General features: G+C 50.2%; 1 protein-coding gene and 1 pseudogene across 1 annotated transcript; one reads left to right on the forward strand and one right to left on the reverse strand.

Annotated features, from left to right (window-relative positions):
- Positions 1 to 503: 503 nt before the first annotated feature.
- Positions 504 to 6178, reverse strand: LOC127329549 (probable ubiquitin-conjugating enzyme E2 23; annotated as a pseudogene).
- Positions 6179 to 15965: 9787 nt separating this feature from the next.
- Positions 15966 to 20341, forward strand: LOC127329548 (probable ubiquitin-conjugating enzyme E2 23). Its single transcript, XM_051356053.1, has 7 exons — positions 15966 to 16222; positions 16929 to 17963; positions 18088 to 18226; positions 18367 to 18630; positions 19290 to 19359; positions 19470 to 20193; positions 20326 to 20341. The coding sequence occupies exons 1-7, from the start codon at positions 15966 to 15968 to the stop codon at positions 20339 to 20341; spliced, it is 2505 nt and encodes an 834-aa protein (XP_051212013.1).
- The last annotated feature ends 2942 nt before the right edge of the window (positions 20342 to 23283 follow it).

Consider the following 23283-nt stretch of genomic DNA (forward strand, 5'->3'; position numbering starts at 1 on the left):
ACGCCGTAGGCACCGCTAGACAGATGACGTGCGTGATTGTTTCTCTCGGTTCTCCAACACACCATAAAATGGATCTGAATTTTGAGTCACGATTTGAAAGATAAATCATTTTAAAATTCGATAACTAAAGAAATTTATGTGACTGCATGCATGCATGCATGTAAAGCGAGATATGTAGAACAATCAACAATGCCCACTGAAGACTAATCCAGGGCATGTGCCCTTATTAGCACGGTATTAGTTCATTAATGATCATCATGCTTAAGGGATACGGAGCAATATCATCTGTTACTGTGTTTGAGTTCCTAAAGAGGGTATTACAGAAGCAAAAGTCTTGTTTAGACTGGTTTCGTATTAAATAGTAGTTGACGAATGAAGATAATATTTCTTGGTAAAATCCTTCTTGTCGACAGGAAAACAGAGAAAAGGCTTCACATGCACTAGAACTACACACCTAATTACTACTACAAGCATAAGATTGCACCAGCCTAACAGAGCACATGTTAACGAGACTTGAGCTCCCGGAGCTGGAAGTCGTCGCACCCCTCCGCACCGATCTCCATGAAGGCTGCCACAAGGCTTGGCACCAAGTTGGTGAGTGCATGTTTTAACCCAGCCGAGCATGGCTGCTGCTCCTTGTACGCCTTGGTGGCCTGAGCATCACCTGCGAGCGTGCCAAGCGCGCATCCTTGAAGGCATGCCTCACATGTCTTGAGCACAAACCTCCCCCGACGGCGGAAATGATCCTTCACAAATTCTTCAAATCCTTGTGGCGGTCGGCGCAACAGATAGAGCATTGTCCGGAGGTTGAGCAGGTAAGCCTTCTCGCCATAGGGCAGCGCGTTGTGCTGTCCAACTGGTGTGCCGACCAAGGTCTCATACGCAGGCTCATTGTAGTACGGTTGGTCGTTGAGAACGAGCCCCTGGATGGAGACGAGGACCTGGAGTAGGCTCGACACTGTCGGCGACCATACCTCAGTCCCCTCGCCACCAAACGTGCCCAGCAGGCTGAGGCAGACCGTGCCACATTCATAGAGGTTAGGATTGAGACGTAGGCCAAACGAGTGGTAGTATGCCTGCGGTGGCACGGCCGGGTAGGATGACGGCAGCTGAAGGTCGAAGAAGAAGAGCCCGTCCTGGTATGGCGTCCCGCTCGTGCCCAGCATCACCGCCCGGAGGAGGTCCATCCGGTCCTCGGAGGCACGCACGTAAATAGTGTCTGCATATATACGTACACATCAGATTGATATGTCAATTTCATTCATTGATTTATTACTGAGACACACATATATATGGTTATGCACTTTTCAAATGCCAACCTCGACTTGTGATGTACGTACCAGGTAAGTCGTTCAGAAGTATTTTCCACTCTGTTTGCACGGCTTTGACCCACCTCTTTTCGCCACCGCCCTGCAGTTAATTTGCCAAAATAACGAGCATAATGTTCAACTTTCTTGTCATGACATGATGTTTTCAGTAATCGAAATAGGCACACGTTCACACACATTGATGCACATCTCTTAGCTAGTCAGCTAGCAAGAACATTTACACATGTGTTTGAAATGCATTTCAAATAAAAGGAGCACATGCACCCAAAAGCGAAAACTCTAGGGTGTACAATACAATGCACGACTTTCTAAGTTGTTCTATCATCCCAGTAGTATTTGGATAGGAAAAGCAATTTTAAAAGGCGAAACATTGAAAGTATTAAGGGAAAAAAGAAGGTCTTGGTGCATGTGCCTACCTGTTCAATGGTGTCAAGGTAATGGTGATCTTGAGGGCTCTTCACTATATCAAAGTGTGGCCATTTAGACGGACCATTATCTTTAGTGGCATCTGTATTATTGATCACCACATCCTCAACAGAGTCGTTGACGTCATCTAAAATTGAGCCGATTCTTGTCTCCGTTGTAGCGCCACCAACGTTCTCCACGTTTGCAACATGGTCATCTAGTTCATTCACAGATGCGTCACCGCCTTGAACCATGTTGCCTTGGACGCTTGTAGCATCTGCTGGATCATGTTGATCATTGTCCTGCAATTGGTTATAACTTATAAAATATGCATCTATCATTATGAGCTAGGTTATGTATGATCTGTACATAAATGTATAGTTAGGGTGCATGACAATGTACATCCAATTCTTGAGGAGCATCGGCTCCGTCCTCCGTCGAATTCTTGAGGCCCATTTCAGCCTGTAGTTGCGTATAGTGTTCGTTGTTGACGGTAATGATCTCATGGGGTAATACCTGAGACATCATATTGAAGATAAGTAGTTAGACTAGCCGCAATAATAATATCATAAGTACTATCATGCATGCTATGTTGTGCCGTAGTAGATCATTTTGGATTCGTAGATCATGCATACCACTGTTGTGCTGCCGTCACCCCACTTAACTTGGACATGCCCGTCATGAAGGTCAACAACGCGTCCGACCCATGAAAGATCAGCTGGTTGCTGCACTAGTGGTGTACTTTCGCTTACGCGGACAACGACGTCTCCGTAGAAAACAGAGTGGTCAAAGTCCATTGCCAAATCGTACGCACTTACGGTGTCGTCGCACTCCACCTCCCAGCTATCAAGCCCCGCCTTGAACCACGACCCACTTGTACCATTTGCTCTTTGGAATTTTGGCTTCTCACGACGCCGACGCGCCTCTTTGATCCACGGCAAGCAGGAGCACCCACGACGTCTTCTTCTTCCACGGTGCCCTCAACCGCAGCAGCATGGATGATGGTATCATCAGCAGGAGAGTTGTCGACAACGTACTGCCCTGGGAGAAAATCGAGCTCACTCCGGAACTCCTCGACGGGGTAGACGGCCAATGAGTATGCGATATTCTGTCGCTTGCCGTCCTGCCACAGCACCTCGACTGAGTTGGTGGTGAGGGAGACGGCCATGGCGTCGGGTGTCCGCGCCGGCGAGCGTTGCTCATCTTGCTGGTTATTTGTATCTGTATCAAGAAAGCAGCGGTCGCCAAGACTCCAGACGCAGCCGGGCGCGGAGCAGAAGAAAGTCAGATTGCCAGGATTCTGGTTTGCCGGAGGGGCCGACTCCATGCCATGTCCCGCGGCAGACGCGATCCAGTAGACAAGAACGTCAGCCATATCCATCAGGATGTAAATGGGTGAACCGCTGGACACAAATGGAGTGCCGCTTCAGCCACATAAGTGATTAGCTGTATTTGTGGCAGCCATTTACCATTTCTGGCGGCTTTGCGTGGCTTTGCGGCGCCGCGACAGCCACTCCACGCTTCCGTTTCAGGCTCTAGCGGCTCGAGCTCCACTTTGATGCCAGTCTATTTCTACAGTGCATCTCTTGTAGCACATAACAGTAGCCATTTCTACAACTCTGTATCACTAATATAAGTTTTCTCGTGTACTGCACATATTTTTTTCTAAGGATTCTTTTTTCGTTGGACAGGCATAAATAACAGAGAATAATATTAAATAACACAAATCTTCCAAATTAGAATTGAGGTCTGCATACTGATACAAGGTCATGACCAAAGCATTCAACTGACATACATGGTACACATAATCTTGTCCAACAATTTAAGCACAATCTATGAGGCAGGCATATCGATACATGGCATTGCTGCAGCCAAAACAAAAACGAGCATCCAGTAGAGATAACCTCTAGAAACAACAAACTGTGAGCATTTCAGAGTTCTTCTTCAAATGTGAAATAACAGAGGTCACCACGGTTCATGAATATACCACCCTTTTAGCAGCTGAGATCAACTTGGCATGAATCTACATCTTCAAGTGAAACCAGGGAGCAACATCAGCAGATGAACAGGAGCCTTCCAAACATCTTATTAAAATAAAGGGAAATGCACCTGAAATTTTGAGTCATGCTAAATATAACTTCTATGTGTGTAAATCAGATAGACTGTATAGTATATAAGAATAAAAGGGAACCCAAAAGTAATACATGTCTAGGATAGTCACTCGAGCAATGCCCAAGGCTAGAACATAGGTGAGCAACAATACAATGAAGCACAGGTAAAAACATGCAGTACAAATGCCTTATTCTAAAGCTAGATAGTACAGTACACAGTATAGCGACAAAAATGAAGCCATGCCAACTTTCTATAAGTTCTATAGCAGATGAATCAGTAGGGCATGCATGTGTCTGTACTTGCTTGACTCTTGCATAATGAACATGTAAATATTAGGTCTGTGACTTCTGTAGTTTGTAGTCCGATATGTTCTTCAGTACTAGTATATGGCTGGTCAAAAATCTGTAACTTGATGTATATATTAGCAGAAAGCGAGGGACACTAGTAAATCGGAAGGAGGTTTAAGTTACACTGAACATTGAAAAGTGTTTCACGTGTTTTCCCTGTGATGTGGTCACATTTTTGTACACTTTGAATTCCTGGAGTGTTGGACTTGTATCGTTTTTTGACCAACACATTGAGCAGCGTCCAAGCAACGGCATGCTTATGAACTGGCAACCGTAGTTGCTCGAATTGACTGCTTGCACTAGCTGGATGCAATAGACGTGTGTATATTTTTCTAGTTGTGGCATATTTCTACGATGAGATATAACAATGCAACAACTGAAATGAAGCCTGCCGAGGAGAACATGCTCCCGGCGGGAAGGGTACCCATGGAGGACAGCGTAGATGCGCTGATAGTCGAGGCAGAGAGAGCCCCAAGGCTGGACGGCGCGGAGATCGCGCCAGTAGTCGACGAGGAGAGAGCGCCGATGGTGGACGGCGGAGACAGAGTCCCGTCGGTGGCCATGGTGAGCGCCCCAGCGGTGCTTTGTTGGAGAACACCGGTGGTGGCGTCAGTGGAGCTAGCGGAAGACATGAACGCGGCGGCGGCGGCTACCAGATTGGATCGGCGGCGGCGGCGCACGCGTGCTCTGATACCATGTAAAACCTAACCCTAGAATAGGAAAGGTTGGAGAGAATCAGCACAACGTATCAACGTACGTGGCTGGTGTTGTATATTTATAGATTGAAGAGATTACATCAGATTACAATACAGGGACATATATGTAAATACACTGTCTAACAGGCTTCTCACGACGCCGACGCGCCTCTTTGATCCACGGCAAGCAGGAGCACCCACGACGTCTTCTTCTTCCACGGTGCCCTCAACCGCAGCAGCATGGATGACGGTATCATCAGCAGGAGAGTTGTCGACAACGTACTGCCCTGGGAGAAAATCGAGCTCGCTCCGGAACTCCTCGACGGGGTAGACGGCCAATGAGTATGCGATATTCTGTCGCTTGCCGTCCTGCCACAGCACCTCGACCGAGTTGGTGGTGAGGGAGACGGCCATGGCGTCGGGTGTCCGCGCCGGCGAGCGTTGCTCATCTTGCTGGTTATTTGTATCTGTATCAAGAAAGCAGCGGTCGCCAAGACTCCAGACGCAGCCGGGCGCGGAGCAGAAGAAAGTCAGATTGCCAGGATTCTGGTTTGCCGGCCGACTCCATGCCATGTCCCGCAGCAGACGCGATCCAGTAGACAAGAACGTCAGCCATATCCACCTTGGTCACCTTGCCTTCTTCGCGGTCCGGGCTCCACTCGCCGTTTAGCCACCGCGCCTCCGTGAAGATGCCCGCGGACTCGCCGCCGGTGCGCACGCGCGCGCCCGTGTAGAAGACGGGGTTCGTTTGGGGGAGGAAACAACGGCTCTTGTCCGGTCGCAGCTCCTTCGACCCGGGGTTGGTGACCCTGCAGACAGCGCCGTCGTCGAACGAGACCTCCACGTCCACGGACACTTCGACCACCCGCCCCAGCCACTCGCCGGACACGACGTAGTCCCCGAGGCTGAGCGGCCGGACGCGCCGCAGGGCAGCCGGCGACACACCATTGACGGCCTTTGTCACTCCGAGGCGCTCGTTGAGCTGGACCACGTTGAGCGTGGTGGTGACCCCGGTGACCACGCCGATCTGGCCGCCGTAGTCGGACAGCGACCCGACGATCTGTCCGACGTACACAAGGGTCCTGTCAAAGACGCCGAGAATGTCTCTGACCTTCTTGGTCACTCGTGAGCCGTCGATGAGGAGAATATTGAACTCGTCGTCGTCAGGGTCCTCGGTGAGAGATAGAACCAGGCCGCGTTCCAAGAGCTTGCGACGCCCGAAACCAACAAGGTCTAGAGTAGATAGATGGCTCCTAATCAGGGCGGCCTCCTCGGCGACGGCGACGGCCATCTGAACAAGATAGAGCCTTTCTTCTAGATCGATAAATTGATGTCTAGATCGAAGGCCGGCTGGCGTGTATGGAGCTAGTATATATATACCCGTCGCTAGGTCATTTAAATTTGATATATGCTTGTTTTCACGGGAAAGCTAGGTTGGAATTCGAGTTCAGGTAGATACGAGCAGGAGGAGTACTAGTGCGACTACACAGGATGAATACCTGTCTCCTAGAGAAAGTATATTGGATGCAATCACCGTAGGCCGCACGTGGTACACCTGAACTCCAAAAGGATCTACCTGTCTCACAGGATTACTACCTGTCTCCCAGAGAACGTATTGGATGCGGCACGGGTGCGGAAGGTGTGGCGCGGGCGACGCCCGCCCGGCCGCCAGGTCCAGCAAATGCTTCTGCTGCTCTGCCTCCTCCCTCTCCTAGTCTGTCTGGATCAGCAAGCACCGCATCCATGGAGAGAGCGTTGTCGGCGGGGACGAGATCTTTTAGTGACCTCGCGATGGCCTCGAGGATCGCCGAGTCCTCGGCCTGCGCAGCCTCCTCTTCGGCGAGCTGGGACGCATCTGCGACCACTGTGGCCTCCTTCTTGGCCGTCTTCCTTTTGCGGCTGCACGATGGAGACGACGATGGGAGCCCCCTCGCCGATGACGAGGGCGCCGCTGCTGCGCCCTCCGGTCGGCGGTGGCAACGTCGGCAGCTTCTTGACGGCCCTCGGCGTCGCTGGTGGAGGAGCCGATCCGCAGGAGCATGATGGCGACCTCAACGCCGACCCAGACGACGACGACGACGGCGCCATCCTTCGTAGCATCTACAAGCTTCCGTGTCGGCGCGACACGGAAGGTGCCGCCGGCGGCGGCATCCCCAATACGTGGTAGTTGCCGCCCTCGCTATGTGCGAGCACGTTCTCGAGGGTGCGGCCCGGCGCGCTCCACCAGCGGTGGCGGCCGGCGGCGTTGTTGCGCGCGGGAGGAGGGGGAGGGCCATCGTAGGCGGCGAGTTCTTGCTCGTACCTTCGCCGGAAGAAGTCGGTCCACGCGTCGTAGTTGTTGGGGAAGAAGCGCGGCTCGGTGCGCTGCTGTCGCTGAGGGTGAGGAGCACGGCGTCGATCTCGGCATCGAGCGCGCCGTGTCCCACTGGCGGCGGTGGGATCGGGACGCACCCCGCGCTCAGGCGCCAGCCTCCGGGCACGCGGAAGTCCCGCGGCGCCGGGTAGCCCTCCATGTGGAGCAGCCTGCCCTCCCATTGGTGCCGACACCGCCGGCCGAAGCCGTTGTTCGCCGCGACGTCACCGTAGCACGCCATTGCTCGCTCGAGGAGATTGAGGAGAGAAGTTTGGGCTGGGGAGAGAAGGGAGACGGGGGTGGTGAATGTGGTCAGACGCGGCAGTTCCGCGATAAATAAATGAAACCGCGCGTGAATTCGAGGCGACGTTATTAACTCGCCGCGTGGAAGCGACGCGTCCGCGCGCGGAAGACGATGCGATGAGGACGACGATCGACATTTCTCGCCGACAAGTTAGGGCCACCAGGCGCACGGAAAGTTTCCTCGACATTTCCCCCGCTTTTGTTTCCTTCGGACTTCGCGAGCACTCTTGGGGGGGGGGGGGGGTGGGGGGGGGATTGACATGAGCTCGCCGGATGGATGAAAGCCCAATCCAAACGAAAACGAGAAATCGGGGGCGCAACTGAACCATTTTTTATTGTCCGGATGAAAAAAAAGTCTGTCGGAACCTTGTTCTTGAGACGGCTGGAGATACTCTAAGGGTGACTTCTTTTGGGCTTCTTGAGCAGCTTCGAGGTTGTGGGCAGCTGAAGCCCAAGAGATCACTCAGGCTTAATCTGGGCTTTTTTCCACCGAGAAGCTCCTACGTAGTGTAATAGTAGAAACTGGTAGGGAGCAGTTTCCCGAGCTTCTCTGTTTGGAAACCGAACCGGTACCTCAAATTACCCCTCTCTTTCAGTAGTATTTACAAGCAAATGCCACTCCACACAATAACAACAACAGATAACGTTTGTTTGAGCTCTAAAGAAAAAAAAAGAAAAACATAACGCTGCCTCGACCTGCTCCCGTCTCCTCCCGTGACCCTGTAAAAAGCTAGCGTTCTTCCGCCGCCACCGCCGCCGCCGCCGCCGCCCCACAGCCTCCTCCGTCACCGCCCACGGCCGCCTCCGCCACCTCACGTCCGCCGCCGCGCCGCCCCCACGGCCTCCTTCGTCGCCGCCCACGGCCTCCTCCGCCGCCGCCCAATGGCCGCCTTCGCCGCCGCCCACGGCCTCCTCTCGCAACTGCCCCACGGCCGCCTCCGCCGCCGCCCACGGCCGCCTCCGCCGCCACCCACGGCCGTCGCCGCCCACGGCCGCCGCCGCCCACGGCCGCCTCCGCCCTCGTCGTCGTCGTCTGTTCACCACCAACAGACGAGCTCGGGCGCAACCTCCCCAACCAGCGTCGAGCTCGAGAGCTCGAGATCGCTCGAGCTTCTTCTGCACGAACGGCGCTGACCTCGTGCTCGTCCTCCCTGAACCCACATCAGCCAAAAAAATCCAGAAGCCCCAAAGAAGTCTCCGCGCACAGTTTCTGGAGTTTCTGTCCGCCGCTGCTTTTCCTGACCGAAAACCAGAAGCGAGCTTCTGCATAAGCAGCAGCCCAAAAGAAGTGTGCCTAAGCCTAGCGTGGTGCACCTGAGCTCCAAACAGATTGATCGAAGCTAGCCTCACTTGTATAGATCGGCCATTTAAGGCCCCGTCACACATATATTGAGGGCCTTATTCATGTGGGAAGATCGCTGGCGTTCCAAAATTCTATCGTCTGTCAAGATAGTTTCTTCGCGGGGATATCAACTGCACACTAAAAGAAGATTTTTTTTAATGTACCTACCAAGAAATCATTCTAAAACTGAACCACCCAAATTTTTAAGGGGGCGTGCTGAGCGTCCCCCGGGGGATCAAATGCCCCGATCCCCCGGGTCGCCAGCCGTCCGATCGACAGATCTTACCCATCCATGCACGGTCAACGACAGCGAACAACAACAGAAAAAAGAAAAAGCAAAAAAGCACACTCCACGATCTCGTGATGGAACTCCCGCACATGGCACTGCCACAGACCCTCTCTCTTTCCCGTCCCCGCTCCTCCCGTCAACCACAAGCGTCGCTGGAGCACTTGATGCGGAGCCTATGGGCGCCGCCGCAAAACCTTTCAAGGACTCGCCGGATAACTGATGCAGCATCTTCTCATCCCCTCCGCCGGCCACGCGGTCATGGAGAAAACCGACGCCTCGGCAGCATTGGAGTTGGCCACCTGTAGCACCGCCGCCACGGCAAGGTAGCACCGCCGGTCGCCCCTTGCAGCAAGGTTGGTCAGCCCTTGTAGCAAGGTCATCCACCATTTGTAGCAGCGCCGCCACGCCATGGTAGCATGGCAGACCGCCTTTTGTAGCGACGCCCGGTCGTCAGTTGCCGCCGCCGCTGCTACCCACGCCCACCACCACTGTTGCGAACGGCCGACGCCGCTGATACCCACGGCCTCCGCCGCTGCTACCCACGGCCACCACCACTGCTGCGAACGGCCGCTGCTACCCATGGTCGCCTCGCCGCCGCTGCTACCCATGGCCACCACCACTGCTGCGAACGGCCGACGCCGTTGCTACCCACAGCCGCTGCCGCTGCTACCCACGGTCGCCGCCGCTGCGGCGAACGCCCGCCGCCGACGCTACCCATGGCCTTCACAGCTGCTACCCACCGCGCCTCCACAAGGGTAGCAGCCCGTCCTGTGCCCTCGACGACGGGACACGGAATCGGCACGGCCGATTGGGGAGGCGGCGTCGGCGTCGAGGCTGCCGCTCGTATGAGGGCCAGAAGCTCGACGGGCGGCGCTCAGCGTGGATGCAGACGAGCGCACGACGGCTGGAGGGAGGACGTCGGGGCAGCAAGGCGGCCACGCGCAGCGGAGCCGGAGCTCGGGGCGAGGGTGGACGAGGGTGCGGCGGCTGCGAGGTGGAGGAAGTCCGTGGAGGTGGCGGCCCTGCGTATGGGAGGCGGGCGATGGATTGGCGGTCGCACGCGACACTACATCAGCCTGCGCCGCGTGCATCAGCGATGAACAGCCGCTGGACGGAGCTAGAACATGGATAAGGTGGGGAATTTTCTACCGCTCAGTTTAATGGGTCCCACCCATGTGCGTGTGTGGACAGAGCATACCATGCGTGGCAGGAGGCGGAGGATGGAACGCTTTGATCCCCCGGGGGATCATAAGCATTTTCCTAAGAGTATTAGACCATATTATATGTGCAAATCACCAACTGGTTGCACTTCAAAAGATTTTAGGTACCTCTGGCCAAAAAGATAAATAGTTGCCGATCCATCTAGAATCTAGCGGAATTTGAACTACACATGCATGTTTGATAGGTTGCCCATGATTTTTCAAAAAAATTATCTTTAGATTCACAACTATTTATTTTATCATAGATCCACAAAGATTTCTGAAAGATTATGATAATAGGTAAGAAAGTTCGTGTCCGCCGTGGAATAGAAGTATTAATATGGAAGGAGCTAGGTCGACGGCATTGCAATCAGCATAGGTAACACCATCATACGCCTGTTAACCGTGCTAATGACTTTTCTACGCTGACGGCCGAGTTATGGAAGGATGACCTACGTCGATGGCTCCGATAAATGGCCGTCGGTCCATTGGGGTCTAACTTTTTTAGATAAGGGAATATATAAATATCAGAAGATATAAATTACACCCAACCTCTGCAAACAACGCACCACCCTAATAGCAATACAGATGCATACAACCAAAATGAGCAAAAAAGAAACTAAAAAAGGTCACGCGACAGCATTCTAGCCCTAGCAGCAAAAATACAATCACCACCATGACAACACCTGAACTTGAGGCTCTTCAAAGAACAAAGATCTTAGGTTTTCACTTTAAAGATAGTCCGTGCTTTCAAAAGAATGTCAAGGTCATTGCTATGCACAACGAATTAAGGCCAAATCTTGAATTTTCATCCTGAAAGGCAGCTGAACTTCACCAGTGCTACCGCTCCCACTTTCATATTGCTGCTGCAAGCACAGAACACCAAGCAAGTTCCTCACTAGCGCATAGATTTAGACCTCCATTGTTAGTACTCCAAGTCCGGCCACCATGATATTCTCCGCCTCTGACTTCACCCAGGACCAAAATGTCGTTGTATGACAAGAAAGAACAGAGCTTCGCGCCGCTCCCTCCGAAACCAAACGGTCGGAATAAACACATGGGTGAGCACGACCGAATACCACCCTGTCCAGCAAACTCCATGCATCATGTGCACTGTTACATTTGCCGGTGGTGCCTTCCGGAACTCAACACACTGGCCAGATCGAGAAGGACATGCTCAGGCAGGTCTTCATCTTCGCACAAGAGCAACCCTAGGACCGCCACCTTTATTCAGGTCGTGCCCCAACGCCGTCGACCATCGCAGGCCAGCCGAAGCTACGTGGAGACACCAGGAAGACATGGGCAACGCCTTGCAACCAGCCAGCCCTCCACCAGCGACAGATGGGATCACAGAGAGGACAAAGAGGAGAAACCTAGGGTTTTCACCCAATCAGCCCGTCCCCCTGCACCACTACCCCCGCAACCCGCCGCCGGAGGCAACCACCACCGCCACCATCATGAAGTCTTCCGCCGCCAAGCCTCGGCCCGCTCGAACCCATGCACCTGGCCAAACCCATCTGAGACGGGGCGGCGAGGTTCAAAGCTGAGCCGCCGCCGGTGTCCGCTGTGGCCGTCATGGGACCAACGCCGAACCCGAGCTCCTGAAAGTGCCCCGCCGCCATGGAGGAAGAAGGCTCCAACCCCTCCCCTGTGACGCGGGTGATGAAGATCCGCCGCCGCCGGCGTCGCCCGGGCTTAGTCCGATGACCCCTTCCTGCGGCGGTGACGGAGGGGATGGGAGAGGCAGAGGCGCCCCGTCGCCCTCGGGGTGGGGGTAGGGGGGGTTAGGGTTGAAGGTAGAACCCCTTTTTTTTCCGCCGGGGGCGTCTAACTGTTTTCCTATAGTGAATTCTACCGGTTTATTCCATGTGGGATGCTATGCAACTACTTTTATACTCCCTCCGTCCCAAAATATAAGGCGTCTAAGGATTAGTTAAAAGTCAATGTTTTTAAAGTTTGACCAAGTTTATACATAAAAATATAAATATTTACAATACTAAATCATTATCAATAGATTCACCCTAAAGTATATTTTCTTAATATGTCAATTTGATATTGTAGATGTAAATATTTTTTCTAAATATTTGATCAAAGTTTGTAAGGTTTGACTTTTGACCAACCCTTAGACGCCTTACATTTTGGACGGAGGGAGTATGATATAATGGGTTTTTCTTGGATTATTAGATATTTTTAACATGATTCGTGCAAGTTCTGGCTCAAGTGAGGCGATACATGTCTTTCATCAGCTATGCGCAACATCGCAACACTGCCAGGTGGAGGTATCTAAGCATTATGATCGCAAAAAAAACCGCCTAGGACTTTCATGACATACCTTGTAAGAATTATTTTTAATAACTTAAGCAATGTTAATCGGTTTCCTTTAGAAACAAAACAATCCCCAACTCTTGTACAAAATGGCTACTATACTGATCCACAATATCTTAAAAGCGCCACGGAGTAAATCTTAGTTTATAAGAAGCTTCTTGATTTATACCTACATCATCAAATTGTTCATTCGAAATATGGCTTTTATCAAAATGCATTAAAACAAAGTAATCATTTTTAAATACTATATATGGCTACCTTTCATAAAAGTGAATTTTCACGTGCATTATATTTGCATATGTAGATAACGAAAAGACTTGACAGGCCATAGCAACACACGAGTATTGTGCTAGTTTCACATAAGGTTACAAGATGCTTTCGGTGTGCGATTGATATCCCCGCGAAGGAGTCTGTCTTGGCCGTGGGCACACCATCTAATTTTGGAACATCAGCGATCTTCCGTATCACACATAAACACGGCCTTTCATTTGTGACGGAGCCTTTGAAGGACACATCTAGGGAGCACGCGCGTGCTCGTTGGTAGAATCTGACATACCTATATTTATAGTAATATTTTGTATGATTAAATTTCACAAAAGTCAAAAAAAAAACTCTAAAAGCAGGCACGTGGTCGCAGTAACGCAAAGAAAAAAACAACCTGGCCGAACCTGAGCGTCCACAGCTCAGCTCACGAGCACCTCCATGCCCACATAGTCTCACATGGATGCCTAATGATTACTTTCCAAAATTATTTCAAAAAGCTATAACTTTTATGTCGAATCTCGAAATTATGATTCACTTTTACTTTCGGGATTCTGACAATGAGATCTTCAAAACAAGTTTTCATTTCCATATGTTTCGATGAAATCTATTAAGAAGCAGCTTTGATATTTTGATATGTGACAGAGCAACTCCATTTAAAAAAAACAACTTTGGTGCACGATGAAAAAGGTAAATTCACATCGATATTAGGAAACTTCCCAAGAACAATAGAAAATTCATAACAACTAAAAATCAACTTAGTCTTGACCGAATACAATAAATGATGGCAACCCATTTTCTCGTCACTAACGAGACACACTTCTAGAACACCATGACCTATTATTGTTGCGAAGTTTTTTACCATTTAGCCGAAAATTACCCACTGATGAAGCGAAGTTGTCTACAAAAGTTGGATACAAAGTTGTGCACCAGAATTGCACCGTCGGGCTCCAAACTTGCTCTACCGTGGACCAAAGTTGCTCTGTGGGGAATCAAAATTGCTTTGTCACACACCAAAATTGTTCAGTGGGCCGGGCATCAAATATGCTTTTCCGGGCACTAAAATTGCTCTATGAGGCACCAATATTTTGCCGCCGGGCACTGAAGTTGTTTTGTCGGGACCAAACTTGCTCCAGCAGGCACCGAAAGTTATGCCTTCGGACACCAAAATTGTATCGTTGGACACCAAAGTTGTATTGTCGGAGACCAAAGTACATGACAAAAAGCAACTTGAGTAAAGGAACTACACTAGTCAACTTTTGCAGCGGTAGGCAACTTTGGTACAGTGGTAGGTGACTTCGCATAGGGTTAGGAAACTTCACACCAACGGTTCTGAAGTTGTTCCGTTGGGTTCTGAAGTTGCTCTGTCTGGCAGCAAAGTTGCTCCGTTGGGTTCCAAAGTTGCTGTGCTGGCAGCAAAGTTGCTCCGTTGGGTTCCAAAGTTGCTCTGGTGGACAACAAAGTTGCTCTGTCGGGTTCCAAAGTTGCTCCGTCGGGTCCCAAAGTTGCTTCGTCGGGTTCCAAAGTTTCTTCGTCGGGTTCTGAAGTTGCTCTGCTGGGTAGCAAAGTTGCAAAGTGGGCTTGAGATTACCTCCCCAGATACTGCTGACCTGAAAGGAACGCCACAGCGTGGCATGGCGCGATGGTCTGGAGGGCAAGGTCACTCCTGTTGTGGGAGATGTGGCCGAATCAGATGGCCTCCGGCTGCACCCGCTGGGACTTGAACGGGTCACACTTGTTTCCTATGCTTTTGGAGACACATACCTGGTGGCCGCCGATGAGCTCATGGAGGAAGGCTGGCGATGATCGACAGGGACGGAGGGAGGACTACGACTACCGTCTACTGTAGTGTTACCCATGTCCTAGGCAGCCCTAGCTCTGAATCAATCTGGACTGAAGGACCGCGACGGTGGGAGCAGCGTCGTGAAGGCCTTTACAGCCGCCGCCTCTCACCCGCTCACGCCCAAACTATTCCCCCTCTCCTCCTCCGCCTTGCACTACCGAAAAGCATTATAGGCGACTTAGCAATGACGAAAAGCAACTATTGCAACAAAGTTGCTAGGATGACTCGGCCGGCATGAGAGGGGAAACGACTAACTCGGCCACCGTGGGGGTGTTTCGGAAAGCAAAGCTCGCTATGCCAGAGCCACCAAATGTGGAGCGATGATACTTACAACTGTGCTCGTTAGTAGCGAGGGCTCGGATGGCTTAATCGGCAATATTGTTGCTGCGACCGACTAGGGTCAAACCTTGTGAACTACATCATGGGTGCGGCCAACGACCTAGAGTTGCTCGTATCATTTCTTTTGGTGCATTAGGCGTTGTTGCTACAGCTGTTGTGAAGCCTACCATCGTTGTGAATCAAATGTTTTTGTTGCACATCAAAGTTGTTTTGTCGCACACCAAAATTGTTTTGTTGCACAACAAAGTTGCTCCATCGCGCATCAAAGTTTCTTGTTAAACAACCCATTGAAACATATGAAAATGTGGTCTGGTTTCGAAGCTCTCGTCGTGAGGATTGTAAAAGTGAAGACAGATTATAATTTTGCCGCACGATTTAAAAATTTAAGTATTTTTAAAAAACATCATGTGTTATCAGCCTACCATTTTTATTTTTTGAGGACGCACGGTTTGCGTCCGCCCGGCACTTCGGTTTAGCACGCGCCCGCTCGCAAGAATTCATGGCGTTTGAATGGCCCGATATATACAAGTGAGGCTATCGTCGATCGATCGATCGATCCGTTTGGAGCTCATATGCACCACGCGCGGCGTATGGTGGTTGCATCCAATACGTTCTCTAGCTAGGAGACACGCAGTCATCAACCTTGTGTAGTACTAGTACTCCTACTCGTATAGTCGTATCTACCTCGACTCGAACTCCCACCCTTGCCGTGAAAACAAGCATACACGCCGGGTATATATACTAGCTCCATACACGCCGGCCGGCCTTGGATCGAGAACAGCAAATTATCGATCTAGAAGAAAGGCTATCTTGTTCAGATGGACATGGCCGTCGCTGGCGAGGAGGCCGGCCTGACTAATCGTCATCTATATACCCTAGACCTTGTGGGTTTCGGGCGTCGCAAGCTCTTGGACCGCGGCGTGGTTCTATCGCTCACCGAGGACGTTGACGAGGATGCGTACAATATTATCTGCGTCGACGGCTCACGAGTGACCAAGAAGGCCAGCGAAATTCTCGGCATCTTTGACAGAACCTTTGTGCACGTCGGACAGATCGTCGGGTCGGTGTCCGACTACGGCGGCCAGATCGGCGTCGTCACCGGGGTCACCACCAAGCTCAACGTGGTCCAGCTCAACGAGCGCCTCGTAGCGACAAAGTGTTGGGGTTGAATCTCTCAGCCCCTTTCTTCTACCTCTAGCTCACACGGGAACAACAATGGAGACTCAAGTATTTTGGTGTCGTGCTGCCTCACACAGCTCCGACGTTTTCTTCTCTATTGCTACTGTCAAATAAACATAATACAACGCTTTAAATAGACACACATGCACTGCCGAAGCGAACTATTAATCCTACTTTATGGCACTCGCCTTCTAAGCTATCCACTAACACATGCACTCACACCACACCGGCCACTCTCACGACCAGGCCAAACATTCACACACGCACCAAGCTAGCTAACGAACTATGACCATGTCTTCTCCTAGAATCACTCCAGGATAACCACACGCTCATGCAAGCCATAAACTCGACACCTTTGCGCACCAAGTCGTTTCACACGACCTCGCTGCATCTCACAGCACCATTGCATCACACCTTACCGACCGCATCGCACGGCAGCTTGGCATCTCGCCATTTCCGCGCTCAGATGAAGGTCCACCGGCCGACGGTTCACTAGCTAGATAAACTACATGCAAACGAAAATATAAATGCAGATACATGAATCAAGATTATGCTAACACAAAGGCCGTCGTAGGCGTGTCGCCGGCTGCCCTGCGGCGCGTCCGGGCGCTCAGCCTTGGGGACTACGTCGTGTCCGGGCAGTGGCTGGGGCGGGTGGCCGAGGTGTCTCTGGACGTGGAGGTCTCGTTCGACGACGGCGCTGTCATGATCTATAGAGTCGCCGACGCGGGGTCGGAGGAGCTCCGACCGCACAAGCGGCGTGTCGTCTTCCCCGAAACGAACACCGGCTTCTACCCAGGCAGGCGCGTGTTCACCGGCGGCGACTCCTCGGACCGCAAAGAAGGCAAGGTGACCAAGGTGGAGATGGCTGACGTTCTTGTCTACTGGATCGCGTCTGCCGCGGGACACGGCATGGAGTTGGCCCCTCCGGCAAACCAGAATCCTGGCAATCTGACCTTTTTCTGCTCCGCGCCAAGATGCGTCTGGAGTCTTGGCGACCGCTGCTTTCTTGATACAGATATAAATAACCTGCAAAATGAGCAACGGTCGCCGGCGTGGACACCCGCCACCATGACCGTCTCCCTCACCACCAGCTCTATCGAGGTGCTGTGGCAGGACGGCAAGCGACAGAATATGGCACACTCATCAGCTGTCTACCCCGTCCTGTTCCGGAGCGAGCTCGATTTTCTCCCAGGGCAGTACGTTGTTGACAACTCTCCTGATGATGACAACATTATCTATGCTGCTGCGGTTGATGGTACCGAAGAAGAAGAAGAAGAATACGCCGTGGGTACTCCTGCTTGCCGTGGATCAAAGAGGCGCGTCGGCGTCGTGAGAAGCTTAAATTCCAAAGAGCAAATAGTAGAAGTATCGTGGTTCAAGGCGGGGTCTGAGAGCAGCTGGGAGGTGGAGTGCGACAACACCGTAAGTGCGTACGATTTGGCAATGGACCTTGAACACTCTATTTTCTATGGAGACGTCGTCGTCCGTCTACTACCAGACGTAAGCGGAAGTGCACCACTAGTGCAGCAACCAGTACGGGTGAAGAGCGCCCCAGCTGATCTTTCATGGGTCGGACGCGTTGTTGACCTTCATCGCGGGCATGTCCAAGTCAAGTGGGGTGACGGCAGCACAACAATGGTATGCATGATCTACGACTCCACTTTACAAGAGCACCTATCTCAATTCTCAACTATATTACTAATACATTTCTTTTATCGAAAAAATCTCAATTTTCAACTCGACTTATTAAGTGCTTATTTTCAATATGATGTCTCAGGTATTACCCCATGAGATCAGTATCGCCAACAAAATACACTTTACGCAACTACGGGCTGAAATGGGCCTCAATAATTGGTTGGAGGAAGGTGTCGATGCTCCTCAAGAATCGGATGTTGTCAACACGGTATATATCTATCCACCTAGATACATTGTCATATATTTGCACAATAACCATGCATTTCCATGCCTTTGTAATTATGTAAAGATTATGCATAACCTAGCTAGTAATGATGTGGCGGTGTATCTAATTATAACCAATTGCAGGACAATGATCAAAATGATCCAGCAGATGCTACAAACGTCCAAGGCAACATGGTTCAAGGCAGTGACGGCTCTATGAATGAATTAGATGGCTCTGTTTGTGGCAATATGACGGAGACAAGAATCGGGGAAATTTTAGATGACAATAGCGACGATGTGGTCATCAATACTACATATGCCACTAGAGAAGATGATCCTTCTAAATGGTCACACTTTGATGTAGTGAAGAGCCCTCAAGATCACCATTACCTTGACACCATTGAACAGGTAGGCACATGCACCAAGACCATCTTTTTTTCCCTTATTTTCAATGTTTCACCTTTTTAAAATTGCTTTTCTTATCCAAATACTACTGGGATAGAACAACTTAGAAAGTCGTGCATTGTACGCCCTGGAGTTTTCACTCATGGGTGGATGTGCTCCTTTTATTTAAAATGCATTTTAAATACGTGTAAATGTTCTTGCTAGCTGACTAGCTAAGAGATGTGCATCAATGCGTGTGAACGCGATGTGCCTATTTCGATAAGACTACTCATAGTGGGAGTAACATAGCAAGTAACATCACACATCTCAAATCATTTTGGTGACATGGCATGCTAATAAATGAAAAAAAAGAGTGAGGTGGTAACTAGCTATGTTACCATAACATCACACACCTCAAGGCAAGATGAGTCTACAACATAATAAATGTTACAATGTATGACACCACATATAAGTTACTACACACTATGAAGGTAGTAACATAGACTAGTAACATGGCATATGTTACTAGTCTAAGTTACTCCCTACTATGACCAGCCTAAGTGACGACATCATTAACTGGAGCACACACTATAGACAGGAGACATTCCCTACAACAAAATGTATCCAAAATCATGCCATGACAAGAAAGTTAAACAACTCTTTTTTTTGCAAATCAACTGCAGGGCGGCGGCGGAAACAGCTGGGTCAAAGCCGTGCAGACGGAGTGGAAAATACTTATGAACGACTTACCAGGTACGTACAGCACAAGTCGAAGTTGGCATTTGAAAAGTGCATAACCATATATATGGCTGTCTCAATAAATGAAATTGACATACCAATGTGATGCGTACGTATATATGCAGACACTATTTACGTGCGTGCGTTTGAGGACCGGATGGACCTCCTCCGGGCGGTGATGCTTGGCGCGAGCGGGACGCCATACCAGGACGGGCTCTTCTTCTTCGACCTCCAGCTGCCGCTGTCCTACCCGACTATGCCACCACAGGCATACTACCACTCGTTCGGCCTACGTCTCAATCCCAACCTCTATGAATCTGGCACGGTCTGCCTCAGCCTGCTAGGTACGTTTGGCGGCGAGGGCACCGAGGTATGGTTGCCGGGGACATCGAGCCTCCTCCAGGTCCTCGTCTCAATCCAGGGGCTCGTCCTCAACGACCAACCATACTACAATGAGCCTGCGTATGAGACCTTTGTTGGTACACTGGTGGGACAACGCAACGCGCTGCCCTATGGCGAGAACGCTTACCTGCTTAACCTCCGGACAATGCTCTACCTGTTGCGCCGACCACCACAAGGATTTGAAGAGTTCGTGAAGGATCACTTCCGTCGCAGGGGGAGATTTGTTCTCAAAACATGCGAGGCATGCCTTCAAGGATGCGCCATTGGCACGCTCGCCGGTGATGCTCACGTCACCAAGGCAGACAAGGAGCAGCCATGCTCGGCTGGGTTAAAGCTTGCACTCAGTAACTTAGTGCCAAGACTTGTGGCAGCCTTCATGGATATTGGTGCGGAGGGGTGTGATGGCTTCCAGCTCCGCGAGCCTCGTGAACATGTGATGTTAGGCTGGTACAATCTTATGCTTGTAATTAGGAGTTTTTGGCAAATCCTTTACTCTTTTTTCCTTCGGATCAAAAGGATTTTACCAAAAAATTATTGACTTCAGTTATCATCTTGTATTTAACACTATATGTGCAATAGGATTTCTATGTTTTAATACCGTATGTATACGTTTTTTGTGATGTATCCGATACGGATTAGTACTCCAATCGGTATAGCCACCCCTTGTACCAAACATAGCGATGGGTTTTTCCCTCGCCCTATATACACAAAAAGCATTAACATGGTATCGCCCCAAATCCCCATTGCCGCCACGCAGTTCCTCTGCCGCCACCACACATCGCCGCCGCAAGTACTTTGTCCCCAACGCTACACCCACCGCTGCCCAGAACCACAAGCCAAAAACACCAGCCGGCGTCACATATCTTTTCCGCCACCGCTCATAACATACACACAAAAACACAAAGCCAATCAAAACCCTATGCCAAGCACAATATATATAACTATGATTCACCTATCTGCACTAACAATTTATGCTAAGCAATACAAGAAATTATGTGATAGCAAGATATATAACTTCAAGCATGAAGGCTGTCATAAAGTAAAGTACACAAGTAAATAGCTTGGGTATAGGAATAACCGAGGTGACGCACGCGGATACGACGATGTATCCCGAAGTTCGCACTCTTGCGAGTTCTACTGTCACGTGGGCATTATCCTTCGGGTACTCGACATTGCTATAACCGGTGTAGATTATGGAGGTGGACTAGCACAAGGACTCAATAAGCTGGTTCCGCACGTAATATCGACTTGGACTACAAAAAAGGACTCCAATATGTATTATACTAGAACTCTTGTAAATCCTAGCCTGGTTGCATATATAAAGCCAGGCAGGAGCACCCCTTAGATTATATTATGATAACGCAACACGCATAGACGCATACAATGATACCCACCAATTAGAACTAGATCAGACCAGATACAATCCGCCTACGGCGGCACCCTGTACACATATATTCATATACTGGATTGCTAGCAGGACGTAGTGATCCTCCACCGCGGGGACGTGAGCCTAGGTACGTCGTGCGAAATCTTGCTCCCGGAATCTTCGGGCGTCGCCTTTCCTACAACCGAAGTCCCTAACCTTGTCCAAGGGCACAACCTCATTATTGACGCCGTCTGTGGGAAGTGCGGCGATTGGATTTCGTTATCTGGGCGGGATACCTCACCATCAACAATGGCGGCTAGATCCCATCTAGTTGTTCATCTGCATCAAGCACAATCAATTTCGTCGCAATTGCAAGGCAGCAGGCGAGTCGGCAAACTTGACAAAGTGTGCGTTCCTGCGTTGGCGTACGTCTCCACGTGGCTAACTCCGAGGTCCATACAAATCTACGCCGGAACCATCCGCACGGTGTTCATTACCAGATTTTTTTTCCCAAGTCAAATGAGTCACATGGCAAGTTCGATAGGAGGCGACCGTTCAAGTTCCAAGAAAGACATGTACGTACTGGTTCTAGATTCTAGTACCAGTGGATTTATTGCTAATCCACTAGATAAAGAAACCATTTCATCTCCCGAATGAAACTAGTGTTCAATCATGTATCACTAATTCCTATCTTTCTTACGAACTCGTGCGAGAAGCTAACTACTGATCGGGTCCTCGAGAACCAGTCGACCAAGTTTACTTCCGTCCTCATAGCCTCAAGGGGAGTTGTCGACTGAATTGAGCCACATGGAGGAGCAATCTCACGAGCTGAACGACTGGCAGCACCGACATAAGATTGCACCACCACTACACGATGATGCGACACGACTATCCGATCGGAATCAAACTTCAGCTTCCTCTGCTGCGACAAACTTGTTCGCCATCGTGGACTTAACGCGCTCGGGGGCTCGCCCATTGAGGATCCGTCACATCGACGGCGTCCTCTTCATCGATTACTTCCGGCCAGGCGTCGCGCGACTACATCGACTGCACTAGCCACATGACCTGCTTCCACGTCGGCTCCGCCGCAGCCGATAAAAAAGCTAAGTGTTCATCTACTAAGAGTCAATTATTATTTACTTTCATCACACCTGAATACTCGGGAGCTGCGCCATTACATCATTACAAGAAATACACCCGACACTCGGGGCTGCATCATTACATCGTTACCGCAAATACATCTGATTACTCGGTTACTACGAAGTAAACTATCGATTGATGACGGGGTATACGCCTCAACATATATATATATCATCGACTTCAAGAATCTGACACCTCACATGTGACCTGAGTAGTTGCTAAGATCCTTGTCCGATCCTTGAAAACTCCAACCCAGTTGCAACCCAACTGTTAGGTTGGTAAGGCATTCCGACCTTGGGCGGCAGGCTAATGAAAAAGGCTCGACATATGGTGACCACGTAATGGATCGTATCATCGTCATCAACATTACAAGTCTCAACATCATTATAAGTTGCAAAGACAATATTTCTTAAGTAACAAATATTTGACATCTCTTCACATTGTTCGCAGTTTACACGATGGGTCGAGTACTTCCCCACACACACTCGATAGAAAATTTCAACATCGGAGAAGCAAGGATCCGAAAAATTCGGAAACTGCGTCTACTCCCATCGGAAGCACGTGGATTTAAAAAAAACATCGACATCTTCATCAAGTTCTTCGAGTGGTACAACTTGAGTCTACGCGCGGCTGCAAGCACCCGCCCATAGACTCGGGGGCTACTCTCATAGGGACCGCTGGTCGCGCACCCGGTAGAAAATAACTTTGACTCTTCACCAAGCACAAGATATAATATTTTTCGACTGATCAAGACATTTGGATGATGGCAACTTTAGTCCCTGCATGAAGCTTCACTTCGGCCAGATACTCGGGGGCTACTGATGTGGGCATTACTGATACATTGCAAACGTATCTATAATTTTTGATGATCCATGCTTATTTTACACCAATTGTTGTATGTCTTTTACAGTTCGTGGTATTTTTATGCATTTTCTATAACTAACCTATTAACAAGATGCTAAAGTGCAAGTTCCTGTTTTCTGCTGTTTTATATTTTAGAAAAGTTGTACAGGAAAAATTCTCGAAATTGG

Source organism: Lolium perenne, chromosome 2 (assembly GCF_019359855.2).
Source record: "Lolium perenne isolate Kyuss_39 chromosome 2, Kyuss_2.0, whole genome shotgun sequence".
NCBI classification, from domain to species: domain Eukaryota; kingdom Viridiplantae; phylum Streptophyta; class Magnoliopsida; order Poales; family Poaceae; genus Lolium; species Lolium perenne.

Excerpts from the sequence above, each read along its gene's own strand:
- LOC127329548 (XM_051356053.1), top strand. The coding sequence starts at position 15,966 with ATGGCCGTCGCTGGCGAGGAGGCCGGCCTGACTAATCGTCATCTATAT. Across the intron at positions 17,964-18,087 it reads GACGGCAGCACAACAATGGT|TATGATGTCTCAGGTATTAC; the intron begins ATGCATGATCTA and ends GCTTATTTTCAA. Across the intron at positions 18,631-19,289 it reads ACCTTGACACCATTGAACAG|GGCGGCGGCGGAAACAGCTG; the intron begins GTAGGCACATGC and ends AATCAACTGCAG.